The following is a 23400-nucleotide window of genomic DNA, read 5'->3' on the forward strand; positions in this document are numbered from 1 at the left end:
CAATACACAACTGGCCTTGCCTTTTTGTGGAGAGACCATTTAGCTGGAATTCAGTTTTACAATGGTCCCAGACAAGAGCATTGAAAAGGGGCAACTATTTTAAATGATGTCCAAATAAACTGAAAGAAAAGCTATTCATAAAAATAAATACAAGATCACTTCATGAATTGACTGATTTTAATTCCAATTGACCCCAACCCCGATTTCTGACGACGCTACCGGAGAGACAGAACTTCATCATCATGACAACATCCTGTGTTGCTTGCTTCCTTAGGTCGGATCAGGAACAAGCCAGAGGTGGACGACTCGGCAGCAGATGCCGTCCTGTCCCTCAACATCATCTCGGCCAAAAATATCAAATCATCCCACAACGCTAACAGGTACGCCAGTAGCACCATCAGCTTGCGTTAGCTCCCAAAGCGAATGCCTAGGCTTTAGCTCATGGTGTGGAGGGTGCAGGCATAGAAGATAATCATACAATATAAGAGTATTATATCCATACAAATCTTTATATAAATGTTCTTATAGGGTCGTTATCCCAGATACAGATTATGCCTACTCCTGGACTAATAATAATAATAATAATAATAATATGCCATTTAGCAGACGCTTTTATCCAAAGCGACTTACAGTCATGCGTGCATACATTTTTGTGTATGGGTGGTCCCGGGGATCGAACCCACTACCTTGGCGTTACAAGCGCCGTGCTCTACCAGCTGAGCTACAGAGGACCACAGACTAAGAAGTATGTTCAATGGAGATTCTCAATTAAAAGTGCCTTTGTAATCCAAAACTAGTCTCTGTGTCCGAGAAACCGGACTATAGTGTATTTATATAGTAGTCTAGGAATTCTAATTATATATTATTACATCTTTGTTGTACTGTATAGTAAAATGAATACAGAAATATGGTAATGATATTGAATTGGCATTCTGTGAAAAGTAGAAACGGCATCCAACGGAGAACAATGTATTTTCATCACCCACCATCAACGGGTCACGTAATATTTAAAGTGTGTGAAATATCATTGCAATCTTGTTTAGTTTTTTGAGAACCGATTTATTTTTGAGAATCGATTTAAGAAGGTGACAGGATCTTTTTTCTACGACATAATCATTGACATATACATCAAAAATTCACAACATAATACCAGTTTTGTTATTCATAACAGAATAACTGTGTCCGTGTAGTTTCATTAGAAGGAATCGTCACTTTCTTTCAAGGTTGCCTTTCCTGGCTAGAAGAGACAGCAGAAATGATGGAATTTCCCATTTCAGTGTTGTGCGCATATGAGCTCAGGCATTGCATGTATGTACACAGACATCATTGCATGTGGGCAATCACATTCATTTCCAGTGCTAACATTTTGCTCTCTTTCTTGATTTGCTCCATTGTTTCTGTTGCTTGACTCTCTGCGTTCTTTCTCTTCTTTTTTCTTTTTTTTCTCCTGCTGCGGCTGGACTCTTGATTTTGCTCAGGCTGTGTCTTGATAAGGATATTGCTAGGTACCAGCAACCAGGGAACATAAAGCCTCTTCTCTGAAATAAGCTTTATGGCTCTCTTTGGCTTTTTATAGAAATTGGGGTATATCCTAACTTGCATTTAAATCAAAGTTGTTACTTAGTCATGCATTGATGTCAATGGGAATTTAGGATTTGCCCCTTAGCCTGTAGTAATAACTCTTAATTTGTGTTCTCTTGTCTTACACCTTTTGATATCACCCCCATTGGTAAATATCCTTCTAGCCAGTACAAACCAATTAGCTTGGAATTGTTATTTTCTAGAGCTCTTTGATTGCCCTCATCTGTCAATTAATCACATTGTAAAACGAAGAAGGTTTCATCCTTTATCATGGCTATCATAGCCTATCATTCATGCTTTTGATAACTGAGGCTTTTCTGACTTTGGAAAAGGTCACACTGCTAATTTCTTCTGTCTTGCACAAGAGCAATAGGAATCTAAAGACGAATGACTGTAAAACATGCTATCCTATGGCTTAGTGGTGACTTTTCGGTATCACTCCATATGCAAGCTTAGCTACTAGCTATTAAACGTCCTTGTAGCATGCTCTACTAGTCTATTACACCTGCGTAGCGTCTGTGTCAGCCATCGTGAGTCATAGAGGGATGAGGGCAGGGTCAGGCGAGAAAAGGGAAGAGAGTGTCCCCTGGTGGTTAGTAGAGAGACAGTTTGTACATGAGTTGTGAAAAATACACCTTCCTCTACTTTCATTGGAAACCATTGGTCTGTTGCTCATTGACGGACCCCAACAAAGTCAATTAATCAAACTTTATTGTCCCCAGAGGGAAAACAAGTAAAAAATATAACACAGTTGTCACAAACGAGTAGGTGCAGCACATATTTACATTGACATTTTAGTAATTTTGCAGTTACGCTCTTATGCAGAGCGACTTGCAATCAGAGCCATTCGTTATTTTAATCAACCGCACAATCTGACTGTGGAGATGGTGACATTTTAAGAGTAGAAGTACACAGTGGAATGAACCCTTCCGTAAATGAGGTGTCCCCACTCCAATGTGCATCCCAAATGGCACCCTATTCCCTGTTTAGTGCACTATATAGGGAATAGGGTGCCATTTGGGACACAAACCTGGTCCTCAATGGTGGAGGTGTCTGGCGTGTCTGCTGACTTTCTCCCTCTCTAGCGCTCTATAGATCATGTATTGGTCTGGGAGTCAACTCAACTGGTGACCCAGGTCTAAATCAGTGACTTTAAAAGGCAAGATGCCTGTTGGTTAGTCTCTGCTAATGTAGCATGCTTAATTTTCCCTCATAGGAATTCAATGGGCCCTTATCTATAAAATGCTTAAGCACTCAAAGCTCTTGACAAGCTTTTCACACTCGTGTTGTAGCGTGACACCTGCTCAAGGCGTGCGTGCTGTTTAGGTCACCTCCCATGTGTTTTCTCACACCTAGTCGTCACCAGGACTGCATGTGTGTAGGAGTGCTTTCCCTTCAACAACCTCAGTTGAGGGATTAATTGGTGTGTCATATAATGCTTAGAATCCAGTATTATCCCCTCTTCAATTCAAGTCAATTTTAATAAAGCTTTATTTTCCCCTCAGAAGCAGTTAGAAAAAGCAAGTTAGGTTATAAATATTAAATATTAACATTTGTACCGTATCTCTGGGCTCTATTTTCAACTCTAGTATATGCTTGGGTAACAGTTGGGGAGAGGGAGCAGTAGATAACACTCAGTTACTTCAGTTACTCCCCATGGTTACTTATTAACTTCCCATAATATGTGGCTGGTTGTGTCCACATGCCATACAGACCTTTGTCTATTACGACATTATGTTCTGGTAACATTTCCAAAGTAGTTTCAAAATACTACTAGCATTATCATAGCAATAGTTGATGTGTAATATGGCTACCGGAATTGACCACAACCCGGGTGATTTTTCTCTAACCTTCAGTGTGTAGACTACTCGGCTACATCAGGCTATATTATGAACTGTTGGTGGCTTACTCTCACACCTCTATTGTGATATAAAGGAGAGAACCTTGCAGGAACCATAACCAGCCTCATTGTGACACTGAACAGCCATTTTAGAAATCTCCCACAAAGTTGAAATGATCCACCAGGGTGCGTCCAAAATGCCGCCTATTCCCTATACAGTGCACTACTTTTAGCCAGAGCCACAGGCACCCTATTGCCTATAATACACTACTTCTAGTGCACAAAAGTATTGTGCTTTATAGGAAATGGGTTGTCATTTCAGACGTAGCCCCAGAGTCTGTAAACGTGGAGATAGTAACTGACCTCTTTCGTCTTTCCCTCTCAGGACCTTCTACAGGTTTGAGGCTGTGTGGGACAGCTCTCTGCACAACTCCCTCCTGCTCAACCGAGTCACTCCCTACGGAGAAAAGATCTTCATGACCCTGTCTGCATACCTGGAGGTCAGCCCTGTCTGCCATTTTGATTTTACTGTAATCAACAACCTAGGGAATCCTGTCTCAATAATGAATTGGAATTGTGTAATTGTGTATTAATAAAACATAATATGCTGTCTCTAGGCCTACTGTTTAGGATTTAGGGATTTTAGGAACACATTAAACGATATCTAGAATAGATAAATGTCAAGGACACTTGTAGGTTAATCAAACTTATAAACATGTACTACTACAATACAGATATTCTGATGGGGCCATACTTAAAAGGGCCGCATACATGTGAATAAGGATGTATTGTGAATAAGGATGTATAACAGCCCCATAAGCACTACATACAGTAGTGTTACAGTATCCACTCCAGTCATTTAGTGTTCACAGTATGGACTGACCCTCTGCACTGAGGAGCTTGAGTGCTAACATGCTTACCGTTTCTCCACTCCACAGCTCGACCACTGCATTCAGCCTGCCATTATTACCAAAGACATCTGCATGGTCTTCTACTCCCGAGATGCCAAGATCTCCCCTCCCCGCTCCCTGAGGAACCTCTTTGGAAGCGGCTACTCCAAGACCCCTGACTGGTAAGGCATCTGACAGTCATTTTGTGTCCATCTTCTATATGACTTGTAGACAGCTGTCAGATATCTCTGTTAACAAATAAGCAGCTGTCAGCCATTTTGTGTCCACCCTTTATATGACTCATAGACAGCTGTCAGATATCTCTGTTGAAAAATAAGTAGCTGTCATCCATTTTGTGTCCACCCTTTAAATGACTCCAGTAGAGGCTGCTTAGGGGAGGACAGCTCATAATAATGGCTGAAACGGCGCAAATGGAATGGCATCAAACACATGTGTTTGACATATTTTATACCATTCCACTTATTCCGCTCCAGCCATTACCACGAGCGAGTCCTCCCCAATTAATGTGCCACCAACCTCCTGTGTATGACTCATACACAGCTGTCGGATATCTATGTTGACAAATAATCAGCTGTCAGCCATTTTGTGTCCAGCCTTAAGATACAACCTTGATGAACAACGCCCTAATATAACCTTTTGTGTTCCGTATTACAGCAACAGAGTGACTGGCATCTATGAGCTGAGCTTGTGCAAGATGTCTGACACAGGAAGCCCAGGTTAGTGCAATCTCTCTCTCGCTCTCTCTCTCACTCTGTGTGACATCTCGAAACACTTATGTTGATATTCGAATAAAAGCACAGTTGGTAGTTAGCCTATCTATGAATCCAACTTAATAGCACAGAGGTTGGCTAAAATATACCCCCCAAACATACTCCTCTCCACTCCCCTGTTCTCCATAGTGCTTGTGTGTGCTTGGTATAAGTCCAGACAAACAGTTGTGTATTGATATAACAGCCACCCTCAGAGGGAGTGACTTTTCTACTTTTGTATGTCTTTGTCAGAGCTGGTTTAAATTCATGACAGGATCCAAGCTGTCTGCCTGCTCTCTCTCTCTATAGCTCTGTCTCTCTCGCCCACCTCTCCCCCCTTCCACTCTATACTGACAAGTGCGTGTTTGTTTGCTACTCAGGTATGCAGCGGAGGAGGAGGAAGATTCTGGACACGTCTGTGGCCTATGTCCGGGGAGAGGAGAACCTGGCTGGCTGGAGGCCCAGAGGAGACAGCCTCATCTTGGAGCACCAATGGGAGCTGGAGAAAATGGAGCAGCTGCATGAGGTGACTAGGCACTATGAGAGCGTTGAGGGCATAGGGAAGCCTGGAATGGCAACAACAAAAAAAGTATATGTAGTACACTACTTTAGACCAGAGCCATATTCCCTATATAATGGCTTATTTTTGCTAGAGCCCTATGTCCTGTATAATGCATTACTTTTGACCAAAGCCCTATTCCCTGTATAGTGCACAATTGAATCAAATTAATGTAAAACTCTCTCACTCTTCATTGCTTTTCCTTCCCCCTCCAGGTGGAGAAGACGCGTCACCTGCTGCTGCTGAGAGAGAAGCTGGTGGAGACTGCTCCAGCTACAGGCCCTGGGGGGCCCACCAGCAAGTCCCTGAGCGAGTCACTGTCCCCTAGCATGAGCAGTGGCACCCTGAGCACCTCCACCTCCATCTCCTCCCAGATCTCCAGCACCACCTTCGAGAGTGCCATCACACCCAGCGAGAGCAGTGGCTACGACTCGGCCGACATCGAGAGCCTGGTGGACCGCGAGAAGGAGCTGGCCACCAAGGTGAGGAGGGAGGGAGGACAGGAGATGGGGAAAAAAAGATCATTTGATAAAAGGGCTGAAATGGGGAGGGATTAACCTGAACTTGTCCAATAAGAAACACTTGTTTTCAGTGCTACGGTTTGCTACAGTGTGCACTAATAAATACACCCCAGGGTTATATTCATTAGGGCATGCAACAGAAAAAAACGGAAATTACCGTTTCTTAAGTCCCAAGTAATCCCTCTCTGTTTCAGTCCATTTTCTTCCGTTTGGTGCCTAATGAATATGACCCTGCTTTAATGGTTCACATACTGTACCTGCTAAAGATGTACTGCACATGGTCCCCAACAAAGAAATTAGAATAAAACCATATGGGGTGTTCCAGAAAGCCGGGTCAATAAGTTGGCCAGCTAACTGACCTAAATACAGTGCATTCGGAAAGTATTCAGACCCCTTGACTTTTTCCACATTTTGTTACGTTGCAGCCTTATTCTACAATGGATTAAATTGTTTCCCCCCCCCCCCCTTATCAATCTACACAGAATACCCCATAATGACAAAGCAAAAACAGGTTTTTAGATATTTCAGAAAATGTATTAAAAATACAAAACGGAAATATCACATTTACATAAGTATTCAGACCCTTTACTCAGTACTTTGTTGAAGCACCTTTGGCAGTGATTACAGCCTTGAGTCTTCTTGGGTATGACACTACAAGCTTGGCACACCTGTATTTGGGGAGTTTCTCCCAATCTTCTGCAGATCCTCTCCAGCTCTGTCAGGTTGGATGGGGAGCGATGCTGCACAGCTATGTTCAGGTCTCTCCAGAGATGTTCGATTGGGTTCAAGTCCGTGCTCTGGCTGGGCCACTCAAGGACATTCAGAGACTTGTCCCAAAGCCACTCCTGCGTTGTCTTGGCTGTGTGCTTAGGGTCGTTGTCCTGTTGGAAGGTGAACCTTCGCCCCAGTCTGAGGTCCTGATCTGGAGCAGGTTTTCTCTGTACTTTGCTCCATTCATCTTTCCCTCGATCCTGACTAGTCTCCCAGTCCATGCCGCTGAAAAACATCTCCACAGCATGATGCTGCCACTCCATGGTCTGAGAGTCTTTAGGTGCCTTTTGGCAAACTCCAAGCGAGCTGTCATGTGCCTTTTACTGAGGAGTGGCTTCCGTCTGACCACTCTACCATAAAGGCCTGATTGGTGGAGTGCTGCAGAGATGGTTGTTCTTCTGGAAGGTTCTCCACAGAGGAACTCTGGAGCTCTGTCAGTGACCATCGGGTTCTTGGTCACCTCCCTGACCAAGGCCCTTCTCCCCCGATTGCTCTAGGAAGAGTCTTGGTGGTTCCAAACTTCTTTCATTTAAGAATGATGGAGGCCACTGTGTTCTTGGGGACCTTCAATGCCATTTTTTGGTACCCTTCCCCAGATCTGTGCCTCGACACAATCCTGTCTCGGAGCTCTACGGACAATTCCTTCGACCTCATGGCTTGGTTTTTGCTCTGACATGCACTGTCAACTGTGGGACCTTATATAGACAGATGTGTGCCTTTCGAAATCATGTCAATTAAATTTACCACAGGTGGACTCCAATCAAGTTGTAGAAACATCTCAAGGATGATCAATGGAAACAGGATGCACCTGAGCTCAATTTTGAGTCTCATAGAAAAGGGTCTGAATACTTATGTAAATAAGGTATTTCTGTTTATTTTATTTTATATACATTTGCAAAACTTTCTAAAATCCTGTTTTCGCTTTGTCATTATGCGGTATTGTGTATAGATTGATTAGGAAAAAAATAATTGTATCCATTTTAGAATAAGGCTGCAACATTACAAAATGTGGAAAAAGTCGAGGGGACTGAATACTTTCCGAATGCACTGTATGCTAACATTTTGGAAATATAAGCTTGAGATTGCCACTATATAATTGTCTTAACAGCTAATAATGAACCAGATAATGAAAGAGTTATAGCCTGCTTTCTCGACCAGCCCACTGGTTTGTTGTGAATCTCAGCCCAGCGCTGGAATAACTCATAGTAGAAAACTGTATTATCCCTCAAGGGGAAATTGGTTTTGCGGCAGAATCATATCCATAAAGTTAACAACAGACATTTCAGAACGATTAGGACACAATGTACACAACATAACATGCACCATATTATCTGTTGTCCTGTAGTGCCTCCGCCTTCTGACCCACACCTTCAACAGTGAATACAACCAGGTGTGCAACAGCATCAGTGACTGCAAGGTGAGACCGTAGAGGGGGAGAACAAGCTGCAATGCCTTGGCAGAGAGAGGAAGGGAGAGAGAGAGGGAGAGAGGGAGAGAGAGAGGGAGATTCTGCAGCAGTGGAGGCTGCTGAGGGGAGGACGGCTCATAATAATGTTGTTCTGTTGACTCAATTTCAACAAATCAGTGTGGTTACTACTGTCTTAATCTCCCTTCCTTGTTTCCTTTCTGTCTCTCTCTTGCTCTCTCGCTCGGTCGCTCTCTGTCTCTCTCTCTCTCTCTATATAGCTGTCAGACATCTCCCCCATGGGCCGTGACCCTTCGGTGACGAGCTTCAGCAGTGCCACCCTCACCCCCTCCTCCACCTGCCCCTCTCTGGCCGACTCCCGCTGTGGCTCCATAGATCAGAAGTAAGATTCCATTATAGTAGAATATGGTAGAATACATATAGTGGACCATGCTAAATGACATCCAATATTGACCACTCCATATAAACCAATAACACTTGAGCTTCATCAACCTGGTATACACTTTTGTGCATAATCGAGGGAGTGGTATTTTAAGCCTCCTATATACTGTTACAACCATTTAAAACATTCATATGAAATAGGCTAAATATTCATGTCCGTAACATACAATATTGTATATGTATACAATATTCTGGGACACATCCTACAGTTGACATTTTTATGAAGTGCTTTTGAATATGTGATTGTTAGTTAAGAATATTTTATTCTTAGTAGAATCATAGACTGACACTCTTCATTGTTTCCCAGGACCCCAGAGGCCAACTCTCGCGCCTCCAGCCCCTCCTGCTCAGACTATGAGAACTTCCCCATGGTGCCCACCCTGGAGACGTCCTATCTGGCTCGAGCCGGCAAAAACGAGTTCCTCAACCTAGTGCCCGACATCGAGGAGATGAGACCAGGGTAACTGCTATCTCCTCTTCCCCCTCATATTAGCAGTGGGCATGATGATGATGACTTCATTGTTTTTGCATCATACGGCATGCCAGCATACATATACACGTAGATAGACAGCACATCACAAACGTTCCATACATAGTGCATTAGACACACAGACAGACAGTATTCACGCAGACAACCAGAAAGTACAATACAATACATTTACATAGAGTATAGGCTTGGTGAGGGGCTAGACTAACTCCTATTGTTAACACTGCATGTTTGAGTGGTTGTCATAGTTTCATAGCTAAAACCCAATGAACAGAACTGAGCCCCCGTTCTCTCCCAACACAGGTCTGTGGTGTCTAAGAAGGGTTTCCTGAGCTTCATGGAGCCACGGTCCAACTCGTGGGTGAAGCACTTTGTGGTGGTGCGCCGGCCCTACGTGTTTATCTACAACAACGACAAGGACCCGGTGGAGAGGGGCGTGCTCAACCTGTCCACTGCCCAGGTGGAGTACAGCGAGGACCAGCAAGCCATGCTCAAGGTGTTCCCACACACACATGCACGTGCACACACAAACACATAAAACGACTTTCACTTGTTTGGCATGTACAATCATTTTAATGGGTCAACACTATACCCACACACGATGTGGAGTTTTAAGAGTAGAACAGGATTGATACAAGCTCTTCAGGTTGAACGACAATGGCACATAATGCCCTTACATGTGTAAATGGCTTGTCACAAGGTTAACTAACTTCCTCGTTTGTTGTTTGAATCCTCTCTAGACACCCAACACATTCGCTGTGTGCACAAAGCACCGAGGGATCCTGCTCCAGGCCAACAATGACAAAGACATGAACGACTGGCTATACGCCTTCAACCCGCTTCTAGCAGGAACAATAAGGTACTGTACACATTCCCCTAACTAGAAAAACAACATTATCATCTATTTAGGACCAGTTTCCTGGTACCCAGTTTAAGCCTAGTCCTGGAGTAAAAAAACATTCTCAATGGAGAATGTCCATAGAAAGTGTATTTAAATCCAGGCTTGATTTGGGTCCAGGAAACCGGCCCTTAGTGATTTAAACATTACCACTGAATAGAACCCATAGAAGACTACTGATAGTAACTGTAAGTCGCTCTGGATAATAGCGTCTGCTAAATGACTATAATGTAAATGTAATAGTACTGATGTTGATAAGGCTCTGACGCTACCCATAGAGAAATGATTTCATTACCAAATATAATTGTTGATTTTGGTATACCTTTGCCTGTAAAAGAAAGTAAAGCTTTTGGCTTTAGTGTATGTTTACAACATTTTTCCAGAGCTCTACTCTACAATTTTATTTTTTAGCCCAGCACCCAACTTGGTGGGATATAGACATATGCTCTTTTTTGCTTACGGTTGTTATTTTTCCTTCAACCCACAGGTCAAAGTTGGCGAGAAGGCGCTCTGGTCTGCTGAAGAACTGATAGAGTTAATCTGTGTGCAGGAAAACATGGCTCCTATTCTTCAGACTAGCCTTGGAACACATACCAAGTGTTAACACTTATTAACCATTGTGATTCTTGATGGTTTTCTCTTGTACGTAGACTTGTGGCTTAAGTCTCCTCTCAAGCAACTAAAAGTTTCAGTTCCTGAAAATCTGCTTATCCCCCCTCCCACACCCCCAACTCTCCCCCTCTATTTCCCTCTCCCAGCCTCTCGTGTTTTCGTTTGGGATTCGTTTTCGTGTTTTGTTTCGCTTTGTCGTCATTACCCCTCCCTGACCCCTCTAACTAGTAGCATGTCGTAATATTCTACGTGTATGTGCACGATTCTTCAGAAACAGGTTCTGACCACTCTCTTTAAGTTTACTAACCGTCTGTAAAGATTGTCTTTATCAGTGTTATCTGTCTATGAAGAAGAGTTTTTATTTTACGTGCCCGCATGACAACAGCAGCATTCCTCAGGAGAAGACCAGGTTTGCTTATTTTACACCAAAAAAACCATCACAAATACGACAGTTAAAAAACTAAGGGGAAACAAAAAAGAGGAGGAACTACATGAGGAAGATCAGTTTACGCTCTCCCACAGAAAGCACCGCTGGTTCAAGAACTATTGCTGCTAGTGAAAACAGGTTTTCAGTCTACGAGACTTTACATTGGGCCTCTGCCCCCCTTAAAGTATAATCTAGCCCCCCTACGCCACCCCCACTCCCCTGAATCTTTGTGTGAAATACCGAACGGGAAAACAACAACTGTCAGTAAAGATCCCTATTTTCAGCTAGACATTCCTGCAGCATTGGAGAAACACGATTATTGTTATCCACGTGGTATCCATGTCCCACTGTTTGACCTCTGTATACACAAATACACCTCAAATGTAAGCATTGCAGTCGGTCTACCTGCAAGGACTTTCAAAGCAATTTGGCGTATTGGAGTATGACATTAGAAATACAACTTGCGAAATAAACACAATTCAGTAATGGAAATATTAAATTGGACAATTCCCATGAAAATACATTACTAAACACCCCTCTACTCTTTTGCCAGTTCAGCTGTCCTTGATATCTCAGTCACTGAATAGATAGATAGATAAATAGAGCAGGAATATGCCAAGTCACAGATACAGAGGGAGGAGGAGGGGGGGACAGTACTGTGAGGAGAATGTCATTTGTACATAATGTTCCAGGATCCGTGTGCTAGTCGCCTCATTAAGGATTTAAAAGACATTCCTCTTAGAATCTGTTAGTCTTACTCTTAGTGCTCGTCCTACACTGCTCTATTTAGGTTCATGGCTCGTCGGCTCACATTGCCACGCTGGACCTCAGCATTTATTCGGTGTTTTATCATTGCATCCTTGTGTAACAACTAAAGACATAACAGGGTGCAAACGAAAGGAACCAAGGGAACTAAGTAGGGTTGTATAGCCTTAACTCCCTGGTAGTTATTTGGTGAAGGTTGTAGTGTGTTGCCTTGCAGAAATAGACCGGATGATAGCCTGTTATCTGGTCCATTCCCTCTCATGAAAACCATCAGGTACTGTGTTTCTTCTGGTGAAATGGTGAACGAACAGGGTTGGCGGATTTACCACAGAATCCAATACATTTTGCTTTTGTTATTCATTATTGAATCTAAACCTCTCATTAACTCAGCTAACTCTACTCATAAGTTATTTTTTTATTAACACTGTTGATTATTTTATACTATGCGGTCATTCCACAATGGATTTTGATATGAAATAATGGAAAAAATGTGTAAGGAGGGAAGTTTTATCCAGCTATGTTTTAACATTATTTTGCACATTTACACATAACTATAGCAAGACTATAGAGCAGACCAGACATATTCAAGCCAAGATTGATTGAATCTTAGCACCGGCAGTTGTAAATACGAGGTCTTCTAACGTAAGTATTGATAAGAAAGTGACACGGTTGATGGGTTACCACCCAGCTAGCACAGATCGTTTCACAACCTAAAAAATGTGTTAGCTGGGCATGGTGCATGATGACGTGTTGATGAGCATCTCTGAGACTGCTAATGTTTACTAACTATAGACCACTGTCTGAGATCAAAGGGATAGAATATGCTCTGATGCTTTTTCTGATGTTATTATTTATGAAAATATTTGCTCTGCTCATCTCTATAGGTCAGCTGCAGCCACACGTTTTAGGTCCCTCAAAATTATGAAGTGACATTAAAATGGGGGCTCTGTCTCTACATTTGGTTGCTTTGTACTGTACTGCACTGTACGTATGAAAAGAATGGGATATGCAGAGGGCTATGAGATGGCTCTGGCCAACCAACCAGTAGTTCCTATTGCCCTCGGCACACTGCAAAGATGAGTTGTAGTTTGAGTGTGTAGAGACAGTGACAATTGTGGACAACCCTCTGTGTTTGGGGCTTCATTCAGAATGAAAGTTATTGGCTAAAAGTAAGACATTGTCAATTTTCAGTTTGGAGATTCTTCGATAACATTTTCTCAGAACAAATGAAAATTTCTGAAAGATATTCTGCCCTCAGGTCAACCAACCTATAGCAGGACAGATATAAAAACCTTTGGCTCGTTGTTGGATTGTTACTTTAAGTTCTGCAGAAATGGTTCTCCATGTCAGGGAATCCGTACTGAAAAACGATCAGTTGTAGGAGGATAAGCTTTCCTTAACCTCAAAGATTACAGAGCAGCCTCTATGCACTGATCAAAAGCAAAGTTTACCTCCCATTAACTTCACTGTATTGAATAATGACATGTATGAGCTAATATTAACATATTGATATGATTACCTGTCAGAGCAAAGATTTCCACTTGGCAACTAATCTATATGATAGATATTATTATGGATTGTTTCATCTGTATTTATCGTTTTGCAATGTATATATTAGTTTGCAGCTCTTTGCACAGAATAATAAAAGGTATAACTAACTGATCAAATAATGTCTGCTCCATTTCAGTTGTTTCAGTACAAATGAACCAAATGATGGTGTGCAGCATTTGCAAGCTGAGGCAGTTTGAAGAAAAAGTTGAATGTACTATCAGGATGTTGCTGTGTATTATTTCCATTATCAAAAAGGAATTAGAGAACTAAAATATAACCCATTTGAGCCCAGTTGTTGGGAGATGGGTCACTTTAGTGCTTCCTTTTATTAGAAAGTAGTCTGAAATAAGTTTGCTTTTGAAGTTCAACCATATTAGTGATAGCTAGCCATCTAGAATGTTGCAGTTGCTCTTTTTGTTATTTCTTGTTTGTTTTTCTAATATCAGGGAGTATATTAAGAAGTAGCTATTGTTGTTAGGCATCCAAAATTATAGTATACCACTATACCATTGTTTCTCAAGATGTCTTCACCTCAACGCTTTCCCATGCTGCCTTTAAAACAAAACTAGCCATGATATTTTGCATCTCCCCCACTGACCCCAGTCAGAAGACTCATTTTTAACCGACACTCCTTCTGATTTGTTCACAAAAATGACAAACCACAACATTATCACTGTACATTATTTGTCAGATTGGCTTCATTTTCATACTTATTTTGTAAATATCTGTGTTGTATGGGGCTTGAATTAAAATGTAAATATGTTTCCTGTATTTGTAATAATCATAATCCATTCGCTGTATAGCCTAGATGTGTCATGCAGATGTCCTAATTCTATGTATGGTAATCTTGCACCATTGAGCTGTTTAGTGAATGAGGTAACAATAAAAGTACAACCCGTGCATAAGCAGAATAAATTAAACCTGTTTGTCTCATCCTTTTATCCTGCTATTGATTGGGGTAATTTTGACCACAGAAGCATCTTTTTAATAATATCTCAAAAGTTGTTTATTCAACGGGTTTTTCATAACTTTGTCAATCAACTTGATTAATCTCACTCATTATTTCGTGTTTCTGTATCAATATGGACTTTGTAAAATACAAATATTTTGGGGTAATTTTGACCCAAGCCAAAACACAATTAGGTTTATTGTAATTTGAAAAATAGGACCTTTAAATTGAATCTAGGTTTGTCTGGTGACATAATACAATGTTATCCATACCATCAGAGGGTGAAGGGGACCTGTAGGCCTATCAGTGATTTTGACCAGATACACGGATTACCTGCAGAGATATACAGCCCCTTATTTATAGTACCAGCCTATGATTATAATTGTCCTATACCAGGTATGACTGAACAAAATCAAAATTACCTCAGATTAATACTTAGTTATTAAGCACTATTTGGACTGAAATTATAATGGGGAAATTATGGTTAAGGTTTCAGTCCCAGCACTTGCTATCAAAACATCTCATAAGTCTCTCAGTGGTATGATTACTTGGTAGAACTGCAATACAGAAACCTGTCACACAGGCTGTATTTACACAGTCAGCCCAATTCTGACATTTTTTCCACTAACTTCAAAACTTTTCACATCAGATCAGCTTTTTCAGAGCTGATCTGATAGGTCAAAAGACCAATGAATGAAAAAAAGATCAGACTGGGGCTGCCTTTGTAAATAAAATCAAAATGACAAATGTTGGATTTCTACTTCTGTCATGAAGAGCACATTTTCACAGTTTCATTTTAAAAAAAAAACATTTTTCCCATCTTAAGATGTGAAAAAAAAAAAAAGGACTATAGTAAGTGCCTATTAAGTGCCAAAAAAAGTAACAGGGTTGAAGATTTCATCTTAAATCAGCCATAAATCCCCTCGTGACAGGGGAAATGGAAGCTTGTTGTGTGCAACAGGAAGTAGCAGTTGAATGCAGCTTAACACAAAAAATGACATTGCTCAAACATTTCTAGCCTGTCTATCTATGGGTAACAGGGTTGAAGTGTTATGCTTGACCCGCTCAGTTTCCCACCACAAAACACCAGAAAATTGACAAAAAGAGTAGAACCAGCTCACCTGCTTTTACGCTATGATTTTACTATTAGATGTTCAATGTTTCTTTTGAAAGAAATATTAAAAAATGAATAGTTTCACCATATTAAAACTGTTAGTTCAGTTCACGTAACAGGGTTGACCTTAAAATTAGGGACAGACTTAAATGAATCACTAATCACATGAAATAACTAATCTTTAGAAATTACTTTGTCAAAGCAACAAAATAACTTTACTACAATGATGGTGAAACTTGGAGAAATTGTTCGATTAAATGGGTTGAAATCTTCCTAGAAGTGACACAGGGTTGATGGAGGTACATGTCAAAATGCTGAATTTTGGCACTTTAGCAAGCCTTTATTTATATAAAAAATGTAGCTCTATTGAATTCTCCATGTGGTCTGTATTCATTTAATATAACAGGCATTTAAAATGCAATATTGGTGCAAATTCACAAATTCTACTTAAAATATCAAAGGGATGCAAAAGGAACTACAATGAACAAAAATATACAGTGGCTTGCGAAAGTATTCACCCCCTTGGCATTTTTCCTATTTTGTTGCCTTACAACCTGGAATTTAAATGGATTTTTTGGGGGGTTGTATCATTTGATTTACACAACATGCCTATCACTTTGAAGATCCCCCCAAAGTCAATACTTTGTAGAGCCGCCTTTTGCAGCAATTACAGCTGCAAGTCTCTTGGGGTATGTCTCTATAAGCTTGGCACATCTAGCCACTGGGACTTTTGCCCATTCTTCAAGGCAAAACTGCTCCAGCTCCTTCAAGTTGGATGGGTTCCGCTGGTGTACAGCAATCTTTAAGTCATACCACAGATTGTCAATTGGATTGAGGTCTGGGCTTTGACTAGGCCAGGGGTGTCAAACTCATTTTAGCTCAGGGGCCACATGGAGGAAAATCTATTCCCAAGTGGGCCGGACCGGAAAAATCATGGTATATATATAACTTAAAAACAACAACTTCAGATTGTTTTCTTTGTTTTAATACGATCAACATACAACATAAATCTGGAGCCTGAGGACAGTGTGTCCAAAATAGTACAAGCACAACATCACTATTAATCATAAAACACGTTAAGTTTATTTGAAAATTCTAAAGAAAAAGAACACACAAACACACAATGCCTCAGTGATTAACAGAACTGTTTCACAGATCACAGAACTATATCAGGGTGTCATTTCTCAGGCAGAAATGTAGATAAAAATAATGAAATCCTGTTCCCCAACAAGTGCAAGAACCACAGAGTCAAGAATAGGTTAAATATACAAATACAATAAAATCAATTAAAAACAATAGCACATCAACATAAAAACATATAAACATAAATCTGAAAGCGTTGCTCAAACTCCCGTAACAGTCCCGTTATTTTATCTTTGAACCGCTTCATGTCTGCCACATGTTGGGTCGCGCACACATTTTTCAGACAGGGGAAGTGAGCTGCATCACCACCGGCAAGTTGCGTCTCCCACAATGACAGCTTCAACTTGAAAGAACATATGCTGTCATAATACTGCGTGACAACTTTGTTGCGCCCTTGCAGCTGTTTATTCAAGTTATTCAGGTGCTCTGTAACATCCACCATAAATGCAAGGTCCGGCATCCATTCTGCGGAATGAAATTCTAACACTGGTTTGCCCTTTTCTTCCATGAACTGTTCAATTTCTTCTCGTAAATCAAAGAAACGCCTCAGCACAGCACCTCGGCTTAACCATCTTACCTCAGTGTGGTATGGCAGGCCATAGATGTGGTCTTTCTCTCTGAGAAGGCTGTCAAACTGACGGTGATTCAGGCTTCTGGATCGGATGAAATTAACAGTTTGGATGACCACCTTCATGACGTTATCCATCTTTAATGACTTGCAACACAAAGCCTCCTGGTGCAAAATACAGTGAAAAGTCAAAAAATCACATCCTCCATTTGCAGATTGCACTTTCTCTCTGAACTTTGTCACAACGCCTGCTTTTTCCCGATCATTGAGGGCGCACCATCTGTAGCCAGGCTGACAGCGCGGGGACCAGTCCACTCCGACCCTGTCCAGCGCGCCCGACGAGTGCGGTAAAAATATCAGCTGCTGTCGTTGTATCTGTCATCGGCACCAACTCCACGAACTCCTCGGTGACGGTCAATGTGTCATCAACTCCAGCGGATGAAAAAATGGCCAGTTGTGCAACATCTGTAATGTCCGTGCTTTCATCAATTGCAACCGAAAACGCAATAAATGACTTTACTTTTTGCTTCAACTGGCTGTCCAAATCCACTGAAAGATCGGAAATCCTGTCTGCAACTGTGTTTCTTGTCAGGCTGATATTTGCAAAAGCCTGCCGCTTTTCAGGGCACACAATCTCCGCTGCCTTCATCATGCATGTTTTTACAAATTCACCCTCACTAAATGGTTTTGAAGCCACTGCGATTTCATTAGCAATGAGGTAGCTAGCTTTCACTGCAGCGTCACTGATGTCTCGGCTGTGAGTAAACACAGACTGCTGTTTCTTCAGACCCGCCAACAGTTCATTCACCTTCTCTCATCTCCGCTGTCCTTGAAAGTTGTCATATTTGTCGGCATGAAGACTCACATAGTGGCGACGAAGGTTATATTATTTCAGCACTGCAACATGCTCTGAACACACCAAACATACAGCTTTCCCATTCAATTCCGTGATTAAATAGGATGACCATTTTTCTTGGAACACTCTGCACTCTGCGTCCACTTTTCTCTTTTTTGACAGAGACATATTGGGGCAATGAGGGTGCCAAAGCACATAATGTTAAAAGTAGAAGCCGTAATAAATATCGCGGGCAAAACAAAGTAGCTCATTGGCTGCACGTGCTTGACCTACTTGCTCTGCCCCGGTATAAACAGTTTGCTTGCTTAACACAATTGCTATTGCGCCATCCAGTGGACGCAATTGGAACAGCAGTTTATTTTATTGAAAAATTGCAGCGCATTTATATACTTTACAAAAAATGTTTAAAAAAAATATGTATTTTTGTATTTTTTTAAATCATCTCGCGGGCCGGATTAAACCCGTTTGCGGGCCTGATCTGGCCCGCGGGCCGTACGTTTGACACCCCTGGACTAGGCCATTCCACGACATTTAAATGTTTCCCCTTAAACCACTTGAGTGTTGCTTTAGCAGTATGCTTAGGGTCATTGTGCTGCTGGAAGGTGAACCTCCCAGTCTCAAATCTCTGGAAGACTGAAACAGGTTTCCCTCCAGAATTTACTTGTATTTAGCGCCATCCATCATTCCTTCAATTCTGACCAGTTTCCCAGTCCCTGCCGATGGAAAAACATCCCCACAGCATGATGCTGCCACCACCATGCTTCACTGTGGGGATGGTGTTCTCGGGGTGATGAGAGGTGTTGGGTTTGTGCCAGACATAGTGTTTTCCTTGATGGCCAAAAAGCTAAATTTGAGTCTCATCTGAACAGAGTACCTTCTTCCATATGTTTGGGGAGTCTACCACATGGCTTTTGGCGAACACCAAACGTGTTTGCTTATTTTTTTCTTTAAGCAATGGCTTTTTTCTGCCCACTCTTCCGTAAAGCCCAGCTCTGTGGAGTGTACGGCTTAAAGTGGTCCTATGGACAGATACTCCAATCTCCGCAGTGGAGCTTTGCAGCTCCTTCAGGGTTATCTTTGGTTTCTTTGTTGCCTCTGATGAATGCCCTCCTTGCCTGGTCTGTGAGTTTTGGTGGGCGGCCCTCTCTTGGCAGGTTTGTTGTGGTGCCATATTCTTTCCATTTTTTAATAATTGATTTAATGGTGCTCCGTGGGATGTTCAAAGTTTCTGATATTTTTTTATAACCCAACCCTGATCTGTACTTCTCCACAACTTTGTCCCTAACCTGTTTAGAGCGCTCCTTGGTCTTCGTGCTGCCGCTTGCTTGGTGTTGCGCACGCTGGGGCCTTTCAGAACAGGTGTATATATACTGAGATCATGTGACAGATTATGTGACACTTAGATTGCACACAGGTGGACTTTATTTAACTAATTGTGTGACTTCTGAAGGTAATTGGTTGCACCAGATCTTATTTAGGGGCTTCATAGCAAAGGGGGCGAATACATACAGTGGGGAAAAAAAGTATTTAGTCAGCCACCAATTGTGCAAGTTCTCCCACTTAAAAAGATGAGAGAGGCCTGTAATTTTCATCATAGGTACACGTCAACTATGACAGACAAATTGAGAAAAAAAATCCAGAAAATCCCATTGTAGGATTTTTTATGAATTTATTTGCAAATTATGGTGGAAAATAAGTATTTGGTCACCTACAAACAAGCAAGATTTCTGGCTCTCACAGACCTGTAACTTCTTCTTTAAGAGGCTCCTCTGTCCTCCACTCGTTACCTGTATTAATGGCACCTGTTTGAACTTGTTATCAGTATAAAAGACACCTGTCCACAACCTCAAACAGTCACACTCCAAACTTCACAATGGCCAAGACCAAAGAGCTGTCAAAGGACACCAAAAACAAAATTGTAGACCTGCACCAGGCTGGGAAGACTGAATCTGCAATAGGTAAGCAGCTTGGTTTGAAGAAATCAACTGTGGGAGCAATTATTAGGAAATGGAAGACATACAAGACCACTGATAATCTCCCTCGATCTGGGGCTCCACGCAAGATCTCACCCCGTGGGGTCAAAATGATCACAAGAACGGTGAGCAGAAATCCCAGAACCACACGGGGGGGACCTAGTGAATGACCTGCAGAGAGCTGGGACCAAAGTAACAAAGCCAACCATCAGTAACACACTACGCCGCCAGGGACTCAAATCCTGCAGTGCGAGACGTGTCCCCCTGCTTAAGCCAGTACATGTCCAGGCCCGTCTGAAGTGCATTTGGATGATCCAGAAGAGGATTGGGAGAATGTCATATGGTCAGATGAAACCAAAATATAACTTTTTTGGTAAAAACTCAACTCGTCATGTTTGGAGGACAAAGAATGCTGAGTTGCATCCAAAGAACACCATACCTACTGTGAAGCATGGGGTTGGAAACATCATGCTTTGGGGCTGTTTTTCTGCAAAGGGACCAGGACGACTGATCCGTGTAAAGGAAAGAATGAATGGGGCCATGTATCGTGAGATTTTGAGTGAAACCCTCCTTCCATCAGCAAGGGCATTGAAGATGAAACGTGGCTGGGTCTTTCAGCATGACAATGATCCCAAACACACCGCCCGGGCAACGAAGGAGTGGCTTCGTAAGAAGCATTTCAAGGTCCTGGAGTGGCCTAGCCAGTCTCCAGATCTCAACCCCATAGAAAATCTTTGGAGGGAGTTGAAAGTCTGTGTTGCCCAGCGACAGCCCCAAAACATCACTGCTCTAGAGGAGATCTGCATGGAGGAATGGGCCAAAATACCAGCAACAGTGTGTGAAAACTTTGTGAAGACTTACAGAAAACTTTTGACCTGTGTCATTGCCAACAAAGGGTATATAACAAAGTATTGAGAAACTTTTGTTATTGACCAAATACTTATTTTCCACCATCATATGCCAATAAATTCATTAAAAATCCTACAATGTGATTTTCTGGATTTTTTTTCTCATTTTGTCTGTCATAGTTGACGTGTACCTATGATGAAAATTACAGGCCTCTCTCATCTTTTTAAGTGGGAGAACTTGCACAATTGGTGGCTGACTAAATACTTTTTTTCCACACTGTATGCACGCACCACTTTTCCATTATTTATTTTTTTTAATTTTTTTAAACAAGTTATTTCTTTCATTTCACTTTTTGGGACTATTTTGTGTATGTCCATTACATGAAATCCAAATAAAAATCAATTTAAATTACAGGTTGTAATGCAACAAAATAGGAAAAACGCCAAGGGGGATGAATACTTTTGCAAGGCACTGTAAACGTAACCTGTTGGTCCCATGTTTCATGAGCTGAAATAAAATATCCCAGAAATGTTACATATGCACAAAAAGCTTATTTCTTCCTAATTCTTTGCAGAAATTTGTTTACATCCCTGTTAGTGAGCATTTCTCCTTTGCCAAGATAATCCATCCACCTGACAGGTGTGGCATATCAAGAAGCTGATTAAGCAGCATGATCATTAAAGATTGTGCTGAGGACAATAAAAGGCCACTCTAAAATGTGCAGTTTTGTCACACAACACAATGCTACAGATGTCTCAAGTTTTGAGGGAGTGTGCAATTGGTATGCTGACTGCAGGAATGTCCACCAGAGTTGTTGCCAGAGAATTTAATGTTAATTTCTCTACCATACGCCACCTCCAACGTTGTTTTAGAGAACTGGCCTCACAACCGCAGACCATGTGTATGGCGTCGTGTGGGCTAGCGGTTTGCTGATGTCAACGTTGTGAACAGAGTGCCCCATGGTGGCGGTGGGGTAATGGTATGGGCAGGCATAAGCTATGGACAACGAACACAATTTTATTTTATCAATGGCAATTTGAATGCACAGAAATACCGTGATGAGATTCTGAGGCCCATTGTGAGGCCCATTTTTTAAAAAGGAATCTGTGACAAACAGATGCATATTTGTATTCCCAGTCATGTGAAATCCATAGATTAGGACTAATGAATTTATTTCAATTGACTGATTTCCACATATGAATTGTAACTCTGTAAAATCTTTTAAATTGTTGCATGTTGCGTTTATATTTTTGTTCAGTATATTTTCGTGGAATGACCCTGCCCCTACCAACTCCCATTGTTTTGCTGTTACGCTAATGCTGGCTATGGGGTAAGTCAATAAAGAAAACTAAGCCATATTGTAGGTCATTGTCTCTCAGGATTAAAAGATGACTCACTTTTTTTCAATAAATGTCAGTATATTTCAAATTTGGGTGTACTGCCCTTTATATGAAAATAAATACAAACACATTTATATGTTAAATGTTGCTCTGATTCTTGCTTTATCCAATCGTTTCTTCTTGGTAATCCATGCATGTAAAATATGTTGGTAGCCTGAGGGTTCTTTAAAAAAACATTTCACATTTTCGAACACAAAATGCTTTTCAGAAAAATCATGACGAGACTATTGGATCACATACATTCTTACTTAATCTTTCTGAAGTTTTACATTTATATTACATTTAAGCCATTAAGAAGACACATTCAGACCATATGGGAACAAAAAAATAAGGCTCATGGTTACGTAATCTTATGATGATCATGAAAGAGGATAATATTGTCCCCTCTGATTTGTACAAATCAGTGAAACGATCTCAAATGAAGGTGCAGTTGGGACATTTCTTTCATGAATAAAGATATCTTTGCCACCTATTTCCTGTTAACATTTCCTCATATTCCTCAAGTTTCCCAGCTCTCCTGCTCTTAGTTAGGAAGAATGAGTTTCATATTTAATTTCTGAGGCCACATATGCTACATCATATGGTGGTAGTTCTGCATGATAAACTACAAGAATAGTAGTATTATTTTGACATGTCATGCTGAAAATATTATCTGGATTTCAAAGGAGAGAAGTGAAGATCGGGTCAGGCAACAAACATAACTTTAATAACTTTATTTGTAATGTATAACATTATTTTATTAATGGAATGCAGATCAAAGTGCGTTTGGAAAAAGGTAGTTAGATTGTTTTTCTATTTTTATTGGGGGTCAAACATTGTGGGGCCAAATGGTGTGACTTCAATTTTGTCTAGTCGTGTTGAAATTTGTGGGTGTGTAACAAAGTAATAAGAGTGACAGGGGGTTTAAACCAATGAAATATCTGATATCTCTGCTCAGTTTTTCTGCACGAATTAGAACTCGAGAACAACATGGCTTGAGCTCTTTGACGTCATCTCACATAGGCGATCC

At 41.3% G+C, this 23400-nt stretch overlaps 1 protein-coding gene across 10 annotated transcripts in view; it reads left to right on the top strand.

The window, feature by feature from the left end:
* The window catches only part of kif1b (kinesin family member 1B), a 100080-nt gene extending 85608 nt beyond the window's left edge, over window positions 1–14472 (top strand). For all 10 annotated transcript variants that reach the window (XM_045207121.1, XM_045207127.1, XM_041846329.2 and 7 more), the window contains 12 exons: window positions 275–380; window positions 3807–3921; window positions 4360–4493; window positions 4987–5048; window positions 5462–5607; window positions 5856–6122; window positions 8278–8349; window positions 8619–8740; window positions 9107–9259; window positions 9590–9782; window positions 10027–10145; window positions 10672–14472. In XM_045207121.1, coding sequence (XP_045063056.1) covers window positions 275–380; window positions 3807–3921; window positions 4360–4493; window positions 4987–5048; window positions 5462–5607; window positions 5856–6122; window positions 8278–8349; window positions 8619–8740; window positions 9107–9259; window positions 9590–9782; window positions 10027–10145; window positions 10672–10714 — 1532 coding nt within the window. In that variant the 3' untranslated portion in view covers window positions 10715–14472. The remainder of the gene's footprint in view (window positions 1–274; window positions 381–3806; window positions 3922–4359; window positions 4494–4986; window positions 5049–5461; window positions 5608–5855; window positions 6123–8277; window positions 8350–8618; window positions 8741–9106; window positions 9260–9589; window positions 9783–10026; window positions 10146–10671) is intronic.
* Window positions 14473–23400: the final 8928 nt, after the last annotated feature.

The sequence above is a fragment of the Coregonus clupeaformis genome, chromosome 24, assembly GCF_020615455.1.
Source record: "Coregonus clupeaformis isolate EN_2021a chromosome 24, ASM2061545v1, whole genome shotgun sequence".
Taxonomy (NCBI): domain Eukaryota; kingdom Metazoa; phylum Chordata; class Actinopteri; order Salmoniformes; family Salmonidae; genus Coregonus; species Coregonus clupeaformis.